General features: G+C 38.1%; 1 protein-coding gene across 2 annotated transcripts in view; it reads left to right on the forward strand.

Moving 5' to 3' along the window:
- The window catches only part of MAPRE2 (microtubule associated protein RP/EB family member 2), a 179,334-nt gene that overhangs the window by 18,006 nt on the left and 149,082 nt on the right, over positions 1 to 12,246 (forward strand). For both annotated transcript variants that reach the window (XM_003734635.6, XM_008979707.5), the window contains exon 2: positions 8,966 to 9,027. In XM_003734635.6, coding sequence (XP_003734683.1) covers positions 8,966 to 9,027 — 62 coding nt within the window. The remainder of the gene's footprint in view (positions 1 to 8,965; positions 9,028 to 12,246) is intronic.

A 12,246-nucleotide genomic window follows, 5' to 3' on the forward strand; every position in this document is an offset into this window, starting at 1 on the left:
GTTATGCTAAAAAAAGGGGCGGGGGATGGGGAAGCTTACAACTTGCAACATAGGAGGGCAGTGACCCACCTTATTCATTTTTGTATTCCTACCTCTCCTGACAAATAGAGATGCTCAGTTATGCCTGTTCGCTCAAATGTATTACAGCATAAACTCTCAAGGGGAATGAAAACTGGATATTACAATGGCTTGTGACCCCCAAAGGCTAACCTTTGTGGACAAAATCTTATTCTATAGCATTTAGGGGATCCTAAAGGATTTCTTAGTATCCTTAGGAGATAGAAAGACTCCTTGTGAGTGGGGAGGAGGAGTGAAGAAGATGATTTTTTTAAAAGTTTAAGAAGCACAATTAGAGCTCTGACTCTTCAACTTGGTACCAAATGATAGCTCTTCAGGAAAAAGCATAAGGAGAGAAAAGCAGCTAACTAAAAGGCAAACAGAGGAACCTCTGGAAGAAGTAATAAAAGAAACAATTTCAGCCAGGCACTGTGGTTCATGCCTGTAATCCCAGCACTTTGGGAGGCCAAGGCAGGTGGATCACAAGATCAGGAGATCGAGACCAGCCTGGCCAGCATGGTGAAACCCTGTCTTTACTAAAAATACAAAAATTATCTGGGCATGGTGGTGTGCGCCTATAATTCCAGCTACTTGGGAGGCTGAGGCAGGAGAATCACTTGAACCCAGGAGGGGGAGTTGCAGTGAGCAGAGATCACACCACTGCACACCAGCCTGGCAACAGAGTGAGACTCCATCTCAAAAAAAAAAAAAAAAAAAAAAAGGGAGAGAGAGAATTACAATCTCAGCCAGGTGCAGTGGCTCATGACTTTATTCCCAGCACTTTGGGCAGCTGAATGGGGCAGATCCCCTGAGGTCAGAAGCTTGAGACTAGCCTGGCCAACATGGTGAAACCCCATCTCTACTAAAAATACAAAAATTAGCTGGGCATGGTGGCAGGCACCTCTAATCCCAGCCATCCAGGAGGCTGAGGCAGGAGAATTGCTTGAACCCAGAAGGCAGAGGTTGCAGTGAGCTGAGATTGCACCACTGCACTTCAGGCTGGTCAATAAGAGCGAGACTTCATCTCAAACAAACAAAAAAAAAAAAAAATTACATTTTCAAGATCTGGGTGATGTGATATATATAAAAATTATTTTGCAAAACTAAGAGCTATAAACAAGTATAATTACTGAAGGAAAAGCCTTTAAGAAATATTTTCAAGTTGTACTTGGATTTATTTCCATTAATATATTGATTTTCCCAGTAGCTGTTTTATCAATAACAGTGAAATTGGGGCATCTGCTCCATAACTTCAACAGGATATTTCCCAGTTGAGTGGAATTCAGCATGAATTTTTTTTCTGTCAAGGAATTTAGTTACTGATGTGGGCCCCAAACCTTTCAAAAGTAGATTCTGGTCAGGTGCAGTGGCTCATGCCTGTAATCTCAGCACTTTGGGAGGCCAAGTTGGGTGGATCACGAGCTCAGGAGATTGAGACCAGCCTGACCAACATGGTGAAACCCCATCTCTACTGAAAATACAAAAACAATTAGCCAGGTGTGGTGGTGTGCACATGTAATTCCAGCTACTTGGGAGGCTGAGACAGGAGAATGGCTTGAACCCAGGAGGTGGAGGTTGCAGTGAGCCAAGATTGCGCCACTGCACTCCAGGCTAATAGAGTAAGACTCCATCTAAAAAAAAAAAAAGTAGATTCCTTTGTAAGACAGACCCCAGACCCCATGGCAGGGACCCCATGGCAGAGACCCCAAGGCAGAGCTGTTTGTTGTTATATCAGCATCCTGGAGTTTTCATATGGCTCAAATAGAAAACTTATGGACAGAGGCTATGCAGACATTCCTGCAGGTCTCTACAATTTCCATCTGCTTACCAGCATTTTTAATGGACTTGGCCAAAAATGTTAAAAAAATTTTTGAAAGATTTCCACAGAGCACAACACCGTGCAAAAGGCCACAGCAGCCCTTGATAGCCAAGGTCTTTTAGCCCTTTTGCTGCTCGCAAAGTCTTACTTAGATGTCACATGTAACACTTTAGTATGTTATTGTGTTTTTTCTTTGGATGGTCAAAGGAACTGCAGACTGTAAAGACAGCAAGAATAGAAAGCAGGGCTTTAGCTTCCACTCTGACCCAAACACTAAACCTGAACCCTGAGCTCTGAAATTGAACCTGAAATCGCATCTCTCTTTGTGCTACTTTGCTGTGTAACATGCATTCTGCCACTTAACATGCATTCTGCCACATTTCATTATCAATTGCACATGTGAAGAGAGGAGCTATTCTATGCTCATGACTCTATTTTCAAAGATATCTGATTAAAAATGGATAAAAGGATAAGTGAAAATAATGTAACTATAAAACATTTTACAGAACTATAATGTATGTTACTTCTCATGTGTAGTTTTGTCTTGTGTAATATTTTGAAAGAATTTTACTTTTGTACATTGAGCACTATAAATATTCTATTCTAAAATAGAAAGGGCAATCTTAAAAAACATTTTAATTCTGATTCACATGGAAAGTAGCAGATGGATAAACGATGATTCCAAGAAGAAGGGGCTAGCTAGGCTACATTTCTATGAAAATAACTGAATTTTTATTTTATTATAGCTATCATTTTAGGTATTTTCTGGGGATTGTCATTACGATTCTTATTATACCACCAAAATTCCTTTAGCAGTGAGCTAGAAGTTTTTTTGAAGTCCTTAAATATACAATATGGGTCATTTGGTAGTTTGTCTTTCTTAAGGAGAAGAATGAGTTGTACCAGACTTAACCCAAGATTCAGTGTAATCTGACCTCCTTTACTTGCCAGATATGCTCATTTGGTTTTTGGTTTCCCTGATGTGTGCTCAGCTCTGTGCTTCCTGGCAGTCTTGTCCTGGGGGAGTTGCACAGGGGAGGGGAGGAGGTCTGGACTTCCCGTCTGCTGCCCCTAGAGAAGGCCCTGAGCCCAGCCCAAGACCACTAATTGAGTTGGTGTATGGTGCAGGCAGCGCTCTCTGAAAGGTTGGTATCTAGTAGGCTCCACCTCGGGATTAATGGCCTGTGACCTTCTGCTAATGCTGCAAGCTGCTTTATTCCTAGAAAGCTATGGACCTCCCACACTAAATAATGTGATCCACAACTGAAGAGATTCAATACCTCAAATGGCCATGGGGAGTTTGGAATTCAGTATACACCTTATTCTGGAAATCCAAAGACAGCTTAGTAAACTCCTTAGAGGAAAACTTGGGCTCAGGCCCCAGTAGTGTTCTCTTCTTGGAAAAGCTGTGAAAAGCTGGAGAGGTGATAATGATGTCTCTTTGTGAGGAGGATGCTTTAACCTGTGTTGACCAGAAGACTCATTGGCTAAGCACATAGCAATGAAGAAAGAATAAAATCTTCTTTCAATGGCATGGCATGATTTGAAGTATTTTACAAACATGTTGTTTATTCAATATATAAAATATTTTCATATACATTTTATGTTCCTGTGGTTTTATGGGCAGACATGAAAGTATCAGTCTTTGCCAGAGGACTGGCGGACTCCTTAGCTAGGACAGAGATTCTGCTGCTATGTCTTAGACATGGGATGCTGGAATTCTGGATTTGTTTGTCAAAGAAAGAGGAATTGAAATTTCTAGAGGATGGGGAAAATGGACCTTTGTAGAAACAGAGAATGTGCTTTGTTAAAGAGTCATGACTCTTATCCTAACAAAGATATTTGGTCTTTTCAATAAAAACAAAACCAACAAATAAGCAGAGCCATAAGTCAGAGGAAGCAGCTGGCTTATGGCTGTTCATTTCTGAGGAGCTGCCTTAGTGCTCAAAATGGCTGAAGAATAAAAATCAACAAGATCTTTCCAAACATGAAGGGGGTCTATGCAAGTTCCTTTGTGTGTGTTGGCAATTAAAGTTCTGTTCTTATTTAGTGTGTGCTCCAGTTTTAAATATAGAACACCTGCCTTGTCATTCATAAAATAGTACCACATAGGATAAAATTCCACTCCATACATGTATCTGTAGTCCCGGTGACTTTCTATAATCCCAGTGACTTAAGATGTAGAGGCAGGTGGATCGCTTGAGCCCAGAAGGTAAAGAGTGCAGTACATTATGATTGTGCCTGTGAGTAGACTCTTGTACCCTAGTTTGGGCATCATTGCAAATACCCCATCTGTAAAAATAAATGTTAAATATTCCATTTCTATGCAAATGAGATGTGGACATTTTGGAAAATTTTGAAAATTCCTAGATAGTATGAACTTAAGGGTATGAGAGATCCATCAAAAAATACAGGATGTATCAGCCAGGTGCCATGGCTCATGCCTGTAATCCCAGCACTTTGGGAAGCTGAGGCAGGTGTCCTCACTTGAGTCCAGGAGTTCACGACCAGCCTGGCCAACATGGTGAAACCCCATCACTACTAAAAAATACATAAATTAGTCAGGTGTGGTGGCATATGCCTGTAATCTCAGCTGCTCGGGAGGTTGAAGCATGAGAATCACTTGAACCCAAGAGTTGGAGGTTGCAGTGAGCAGAGATGGAGCCACTGCACCCCAGTCTGAGTGAAAGAGCAAGACTCCATCTCAAAAAAAGGGGGTGGGGTGATACAAAGGATTTTTGATGTACACGATGTATCATGCTGCTACTTTAAATTCATTTCTGGTTTTGAATATGTGCATAGTGAATTTTGATAGATTGAGAAGGTAAATGAGGGAGAAAGGGAAATAACAGCAAAGAAAATTCCAACATAGGCAAGATTGGATAGCAGAACATTGGCAGTGGTTTCTTAACGCTAAGTTAGTGAGTGAGTTACTTTGTTTCTTGGATCTGTGCGAAGTGGAGCAAAGTCCTGATCCATCATGCCCACTGCTTTGGGGCTTTGCTTTTCTTTGAAAAAGTAAGAAAATAACACTGAGGTATCTTGCTCAATTCTAGTTCCTTTCCAATCACCTGATTATTTAAAATATTTTTTAGATAATTGTACATTACGATGTAGTTGTAAGAAATAATACAGAGAGATCCCATATGTTCTTTAAGCAATCTGCTGTGGTAGCATCTTGCAAACCTATAGCACAACGTCATAACCAGGGTATTGATGTTAGTACAATCAAGGTTCAGAACATTTCCGTCACCACAAAATACTTGTGTTGCCTTTTATAATCACCCTCTCCTTAACCCCTGGCAACCACTAATCTGTGCTCCATTTCTATAGTTTTCCCATTTTAATAATGTTAGATAAACGGATTTATGCAGTATATAACTTATGGGGACTTTCTTTTTTCACTCAGCCTAATTCTCTGTACACTCATTCAGGCTGTTACTTACTATCAATAGTTGGTTCCTTTTTACTGCTGGGTAGTATTCTGAAGTTTGGATGTAGCACAGTTTGTTTAACCATTAACCTGTTGAAGGATATCTGGGTGGTTTCCAGTTTTGGGCTATGTATAAAGCTGCTATAAACAAGTTTTCATTTCTCTAGAGTAAATGCCAAAATGAGCAATTGCTGGGTGATATGGTAGTTGCATGTTTAGCTTTTAAAACTACAAAACTGTTTTCCACAGTAGCTCTACCATTTTACATTCTCAAAAGCAATATATGAGTGATCTAGTTTCTTCAAACCCTCGCCAACATTTGGTGTTGTCACTATTTTTATTTTAGCCATTCTGATAGGTATGTTGTGATGTCTCATTGTAGTTTTAATTTTCTTTTACCTATAGGCTAACAATGTTGTATATGATTTCATATTATCTGGTCTCTATATATCTGTATCCTCTTCAGTTAGTCTGTTTACATATTTTTCCCATTTTTCAACTAAGTTGGTTTTTTGGTTGCATTTTGAGAGTTCCTTATGTTAGACATTAGTTCTTTGTCAGATACTTGGCTTGCAAATATTTTCTACCAGTTTATATCTTGTATTTATATCTGCTTCACATGGGCAAAATGTTTTAATTTTGTTGAAGTTCAATTTACCAATTTTTCCTCTTGCAGATTGTGTTTTTGGTGTCAAGGTTAAGAATGCTTTGCCAGCCCTGATCCCAAAGATTTTCTCCTATTTTTTTTTTATTTTGTAAAAGTTTTGTAGACTTACATTTTTCATTATGCCATGTTCCATTTAGAGTTTGTTTGTATGTAAAGTGTGAGACTTGCAGACAATAACAGCTCTACTTCTGCCAAACACAACAGGAGAAAACTTTGCCTCACTCCTATCCTCACTAGCAAAGACTACGTGGAAAGCAAGGTGGGACCTTCTTGAGCACCTACCATATGCTAGGTCCTGGACTTATGATGGTGGAGCAAAAGCTCTCCAGATATTTCTGATCTATGTCAAATGACTGCTATTAAGGTATTTTCATGTGAAAGAGAAAAGAGAAAGATACTGCTCTGCCAGACTCAATTAAAATCTATCCCTTTCTAGCTGCATGATATTGGGAAAATTGCCCCACTACTCTAAGCCTCAGTTTCTTCACTTATAATAAGATGGTTTTGAGAATTAAATTAGATAAAAATGTGAAATGACTGGTGCATAGGTTGTTCAATAAATAATGCCATTCTTCTCCAAACTGATCCATTGCAGCTGCTGAAAAATTAGCAATGGACCATTGTCAGAAAATAGAAAAAGGCCAATTGTAAACAGACAATTCTGAATTTTCTAATGGCTAATTATCTGCTTTATAGATAAACTAGAAACCTTATGTTCCTGCTTTGTAGCTTGGTGGCCAGTGGTTTGCACAGCTACTGGGTGCTATTAAATAAAGTAGATAAATGAACATTTTATTCTGATTCAGTTAAAATTTCTGGAAAATTAAGGATTTAGGAATAGAAACTGATGTGGATAGGAACCAATATTGTTAACATCTGAATTTTAGGTTTATCAAATATCATTAAATTATGGAAAGATATAAAATTAAATTCTGCCGCAAAATATGTAAAGAAATTCTACTTAATGTACCTGAAGGAAAAATTTAGATTGTAGTCAATATACCTAAATCGAGTTCTTGGGACTATTCATGTATACTGTTCATGTCAAGTTTTCTGATTTTTAAACAAGCCCAAGTTTGTTTATTACTTTGAGATCCTTCACTGAGTAGTATAACAATTCAGCTGTCACCTTTTCTTGTATTCTCTTGATGCTTGCCATTTTGTTCTTTGCCTTTTTTTAACCATTTCCTTTTCCACTTAGAGAAAAACTATAAAATGCCTACCTTTTTTAATTAAAAAAAAAATTCTACCAGCAACATCTCCAGAACTATGTCTGGGAATAATCACGTAATGTTGGATCTGTCACAAATATTTTCATACAATTGATTTTAAGCTAAATAAACACCAAAGTCATTTCTGAAATGGTCATAGAAAACATATGACAAAATGCTCATCATCACTGGTCATCAGAGAAATGCAAATCAAAACTACATTGAGATACCATCTCACGCCAGTTAGAATGGCGATCATTAAAAAATATGGAGACAACAGATGCTGGAGAGGATGTGGAGAAATAGGAACACTTTTACACTGCTGGTGGGAGTGTAAATTAGTTCAATCATTGTGGAAGACAGTGTGGAGATTCCTCAAGGACCTAGAAATAGAAATTCCATTTGACCCAGCAATCCCATTACTGGGTATATATCCAAAGGATTATAAATCATTCTAGTATAAGGACACATGCACACGAATGTTCATTGCAGCACTGTTTACAATAGCAAAGACCTGGAAGCAACCCAAATGCCCATGGATGATAGACTGGACTGGGAAAATGTGGCACATATACACCATGGAATATTATGCAGCAATCAAAAACGATGAGTTCATGTCCTTTGTAGGGACATGGATGAATCTGGAGAACATTATTCTCAGCAAACTGACACAAGAACAGAAAATGAAATACCGCATGTTCTCACTCATAGGCGGCTGATGAACAGTGAGAACACATGGACACAGGGAGGGGAGCACTACACACTGGGGTCTATTGGGGGGAATAGGGGAGGGACAGTGAGGGGGCGGAGCTGGGGAGGGATAGCAGGGGGAGAAATGCCAGTTATGGGTGAAGGGGAGGAAGACAGCAAATCACACTACTGTGTGTGTACCTATGCAACTATCTTGCATGTCCTGCACATGTACCCCAAAACCTAAAATGCAATAAAAAGGAAAAAAAAAAAAGAAAACACAGAAGAGCAATGTAAGGCTTAGGTGGAAAGGGAGGAAGAGAGTTAAGGCTCACATGCATATGAATGTCAGGTCATTTATAGCAGCATCCGGTTGAACCACAGCAACCTCCTCCGTAACCATTCATCCCCTAAACATTGGACTCTCAAAGCAAGCTCGAAGCTCATGCATTTCTCAACCTCCAGAATTGGATTTGTTCCTCATCTGTTTACTGTCTTATTTTCTCATTTTGTCAAAACATGTTTTGAAAATAGCTAATTCATATAAAGAAAGTAAATTACTGCTTATTGTATATACATTTTAAAGTTGTTTTAATGCTTATCCTGTCGAAATTATCTTTTCAACTAGAATAAGCCACTGTTGATACTAGATATAAAATCTGAATAAACCTAAGTTTGGGGAATTCAATACTTTAATTGATGTTGGTATTTGATACCCCACTAGAGGCACTGCTTCTTGGGGTTATCTGCCAACACGATCCCCATCACATCAGAGAATCAGGGCAGGGGAAAAACAAAAGAAAAATTATTTTCATAGGACAGAAATTACTAAATTTTTATAAACTGTTAATATAAGAATTGATATAATAATATAGATTGAGAGTATAATTCTGTTGTCTGGCTGACTTAAGCACTTTGATATGGTAAGATTGGTTGACTTTTGAATATTTGGCATGTATTTTTTCTTTAATTTTTTTCCGATTGCTGGCCACACCCAGTAAACTAAATTATAACTCTTTGCTCCCATATTTTCATCATATTAAATGTTTGCACTCTCTTTCTTTTTTCTTCCATTTTTACTATCCAAGGGTCCTGTTTCCCAGAGGAACAGTTCATTTCAACAGCCAGGGAGAAAGCCTGGATGCTTAAGGTAAGGTTTATATAAACTATGTTGTATGACTCTGCTTAAAAATTAATTTAAAGTGAGTGGTAATATTGTCATTGTAACAAATTTATTTTCAAAATTCCAGTATACAACTAAAGCCAATATTTGAGTAAATATGCTGTTTTAAAACACTATTTTTCAAACTACAGTCCATTTCTCAAGTGTACTACGGGCTAATTAACTACTATTAGAAATTCCTGTAAAAATGGTCAAGCCAATTAATTAAAGTTTAATTTTGAAAATCTTATTCATGATAGGTGGGGAGGGTCGAATATCAAGATATGGTCAAAATGAATTCATGACATTGCTATTTATGAATAAATTATTTTTATTGGCTATTGTTAAGAATCGAGAAAGCCACTCTGTTGGCTTTGAGGACAGAAAAAGAGAGAGAGAGTGAGAGCATGCAAGCGTGCTTGTGACAGAGATGAGGAACCTAGAAAGCCTCATTTGTTGAGTTTGGGATTTGTCTTTGAGACACAATCATTTTGATCTTCAGTTATTTACAACGCGTACTCTAAGTCTCTCGAAATAATGCCTTCAACAGTCACCTCCAGGAGCCCTTAGAACAAAGGAACAACTAACTGAAATTCCACCAGATGGCAATATTTGGAAAGCCATTCAGAGAGGTCTCAGAGCTACGAGCTATGTTCACAGGGAACAGACTCACAAAGTGTGGTATAACATCCTATGTTTTATCAAAGGTGCTCTAAACGTCTTTTATTTTACACCTGTTTCTCCACAGCATCAAACATTGTTACTTAAAAACTGTGTGGGGGTGTATGTGTTTTCTTCTTTTTAAAAAAAAATCTGCAATGATAAAATTAGAAACCTCATTCTTAAATAGTAATTCTCCAAACAGTGATGGTGAATGTTAAAAGCTCAAATCAATGAATAAATACCATATTTGTTTTGGGGTCTCATTGTAATAAATGCTGTGACTGATGGTCATTTTTTAAATATTCAAGAGGAGAAACTGAAATTCTTCTACTTAAAGAAGAATAGCATTCTAAGAATTTGTCTTGATATTAAAATTTGCAGGTATAAAATTTATTGTATTGACTTGAAATAATTAGTTTATTGAGTGTGGATGAACAGATGTTTTTCCCTGTTGCTCTAGTGAAAGTGGAAATATGGAGAACTTTTGTAGGCTGATGTGGGCAGATCCCCTGAGGTCAGGAGTTCGAGACCACCCTGGCCAACATGACAACACCCTGTCTCTACTAAAAATACAAAAATTAGCTGGGCATTGTGGCATATGCCTGTAATCCCAGCCATTCAGGTGGCTGAGGCACAAGAATCACTTGAACCTAGTAGGCAGAGGTTGCAGTGAACAAAGATCGTATCACTGCACTCCAGCTTGGGTGACAGAGTGGAAAAAAAAAAAAGTGGAGCTATGGTACCCTGCATGGTGTCCCAACAGCTGGAATATTTGGGGGCCAGAGCAGACTCTAAAGCAGAATTGGGACAGGGGTCAGTGGAAAGGTATCTGAGGGCATTAGAAACAAGAAGAACCAGAAAGAGAAGCCACCTAAGCTTTCTGTGTCTATAGCAGCAGATCATGAGTGCCCTTTGAAAACTGATCTGCACTGCTAGCCCTTCTAGTAGATGGTCCATATGTCAGGTCTGTCTGGGACAGTCCTGGTTCAATTCTGTTGTCTTGGAATATAGTCTAGTTAAGACCCCCTTTCACCCTCAAAATGTTTCATTTTAGATGATAAATTATATGATCATCCTATCTTCCAGGCTGGGGTATTTGAAGAAAAAATAACAGGAAAAGATGGCCCATTACCTAAATAAGGTGTTGCTTTATAAATCTCCTTGTATAGAGGGGTATGGGACAAATGTGTCTTTGAAGAGTCAAACTGTAAATATTTTTTGCCTTGCTGGCCATACGAGTCTCAGTCACAACTGTTCAACTCATTGCAGTGTGAAAACATCCAAAGATCATACATAAAGAAATGGGCTTGGCTGTGTTCAGTAAAGCTATTTACAAAAACGCAGTGGACTACACTTGGCCTGTGGGCCATCATTTGCACATCCCTGTTAGATAATAGAGACGGGTTAAGGTGGTAGAAGATGGCAGAGAACCAACGAGATAACCATCATTAGCCCCTCTCCCTTCTCTCTATATCCCTTCTGGGTTGCACCATCCTTTATTTAACTCTTTCAGGAACTAGTACAGTTGACCCTTGAACAACATGGGTTTGAACTGCAAGGGCTTACTTTTAAATTACTTTTTTTTTTTTTTTCAATAAATGCAGTCGAACCTCCATATCCATGGATTCCACATCCGCAGCCAAATGTGAACTGAAAATACAGTATTCATGTTACGTGAAACCCACAGATAGTTCAGTGGGACTTGAGCATGAATGGATTCTTATGGGGGAAGGAAGGTTCTGAATCCAATCTCGGAGGAAAAGCTGTATTGATCTTTTCCCTGAGTGAGTAATTCTATCTGCTATTAAGTGGTTCCTGAGATTCCTTTACTGGGTGTCACTTCTTGTTTCTCATCCAAATCTGTTTCTGCACCACACATAATATGCTTGTACTTTATACCTCATGACGTATAATTCAGGTGTCACCTGAGTTCTAGGGTTCAATACTGAAGCAATAGCTCATTCGTAGACAATTTAATTTTATGCTTTGATCCTCACTAAACAGTTGTCTTTGGGAAATATAATCAGTCAGTCACATTAAGGAAAAGTTTGTGTTGACTATACCAAATTTTTTATTATATTAATGAAAAGTAACATAGTACATTTAAAGAAAATCCTGGGTAAAAGTCATCCATAACAATGCCATCCTAAAATAACTGTTTTCCTATTTTCACACATTCGGTCTTCTCACAGGCATCTGTTACTCCACAATGCGTATCATCATGAATGTGAACTTCGTATTTTACTTTGTGTGAGTCACAGCATCTTTCACTTTCATGGGTTTTCAGAACTATCATTACAATAGCAGTATAATGTTCTGTCAGCACGCCAAAGTATATGTTTTCATTCTTACTATCTTCCCAGTTTTCATCAGAAAAAAGTGCTATGCTAAATTTTTATATAGATCTTGTTGGTTTAGTTTGTGTCTATTCATCTATTTTCTAAGGTCAAAATTCCAGAAGTGGGATAATTAGTCAAAGATAGACCATTTTTATGACTTTTAATCTAATTTACTATATTTTCCCCAAAGATTTGGAATAATTTA

Source organism: Callithrix jacchus, chromosome 13, assembly GCF_049354715.1.
Source record: "Callithrix jacchus isolate 240 chromosome 13, calJac240_pri, whole genome shotgun sequence".
Lineage (NCBI taxonomy): Eukaryota > Metazoa > Chordata > Mammalia > Primates > Cebidae > Callithrix > Callithrix jacchus.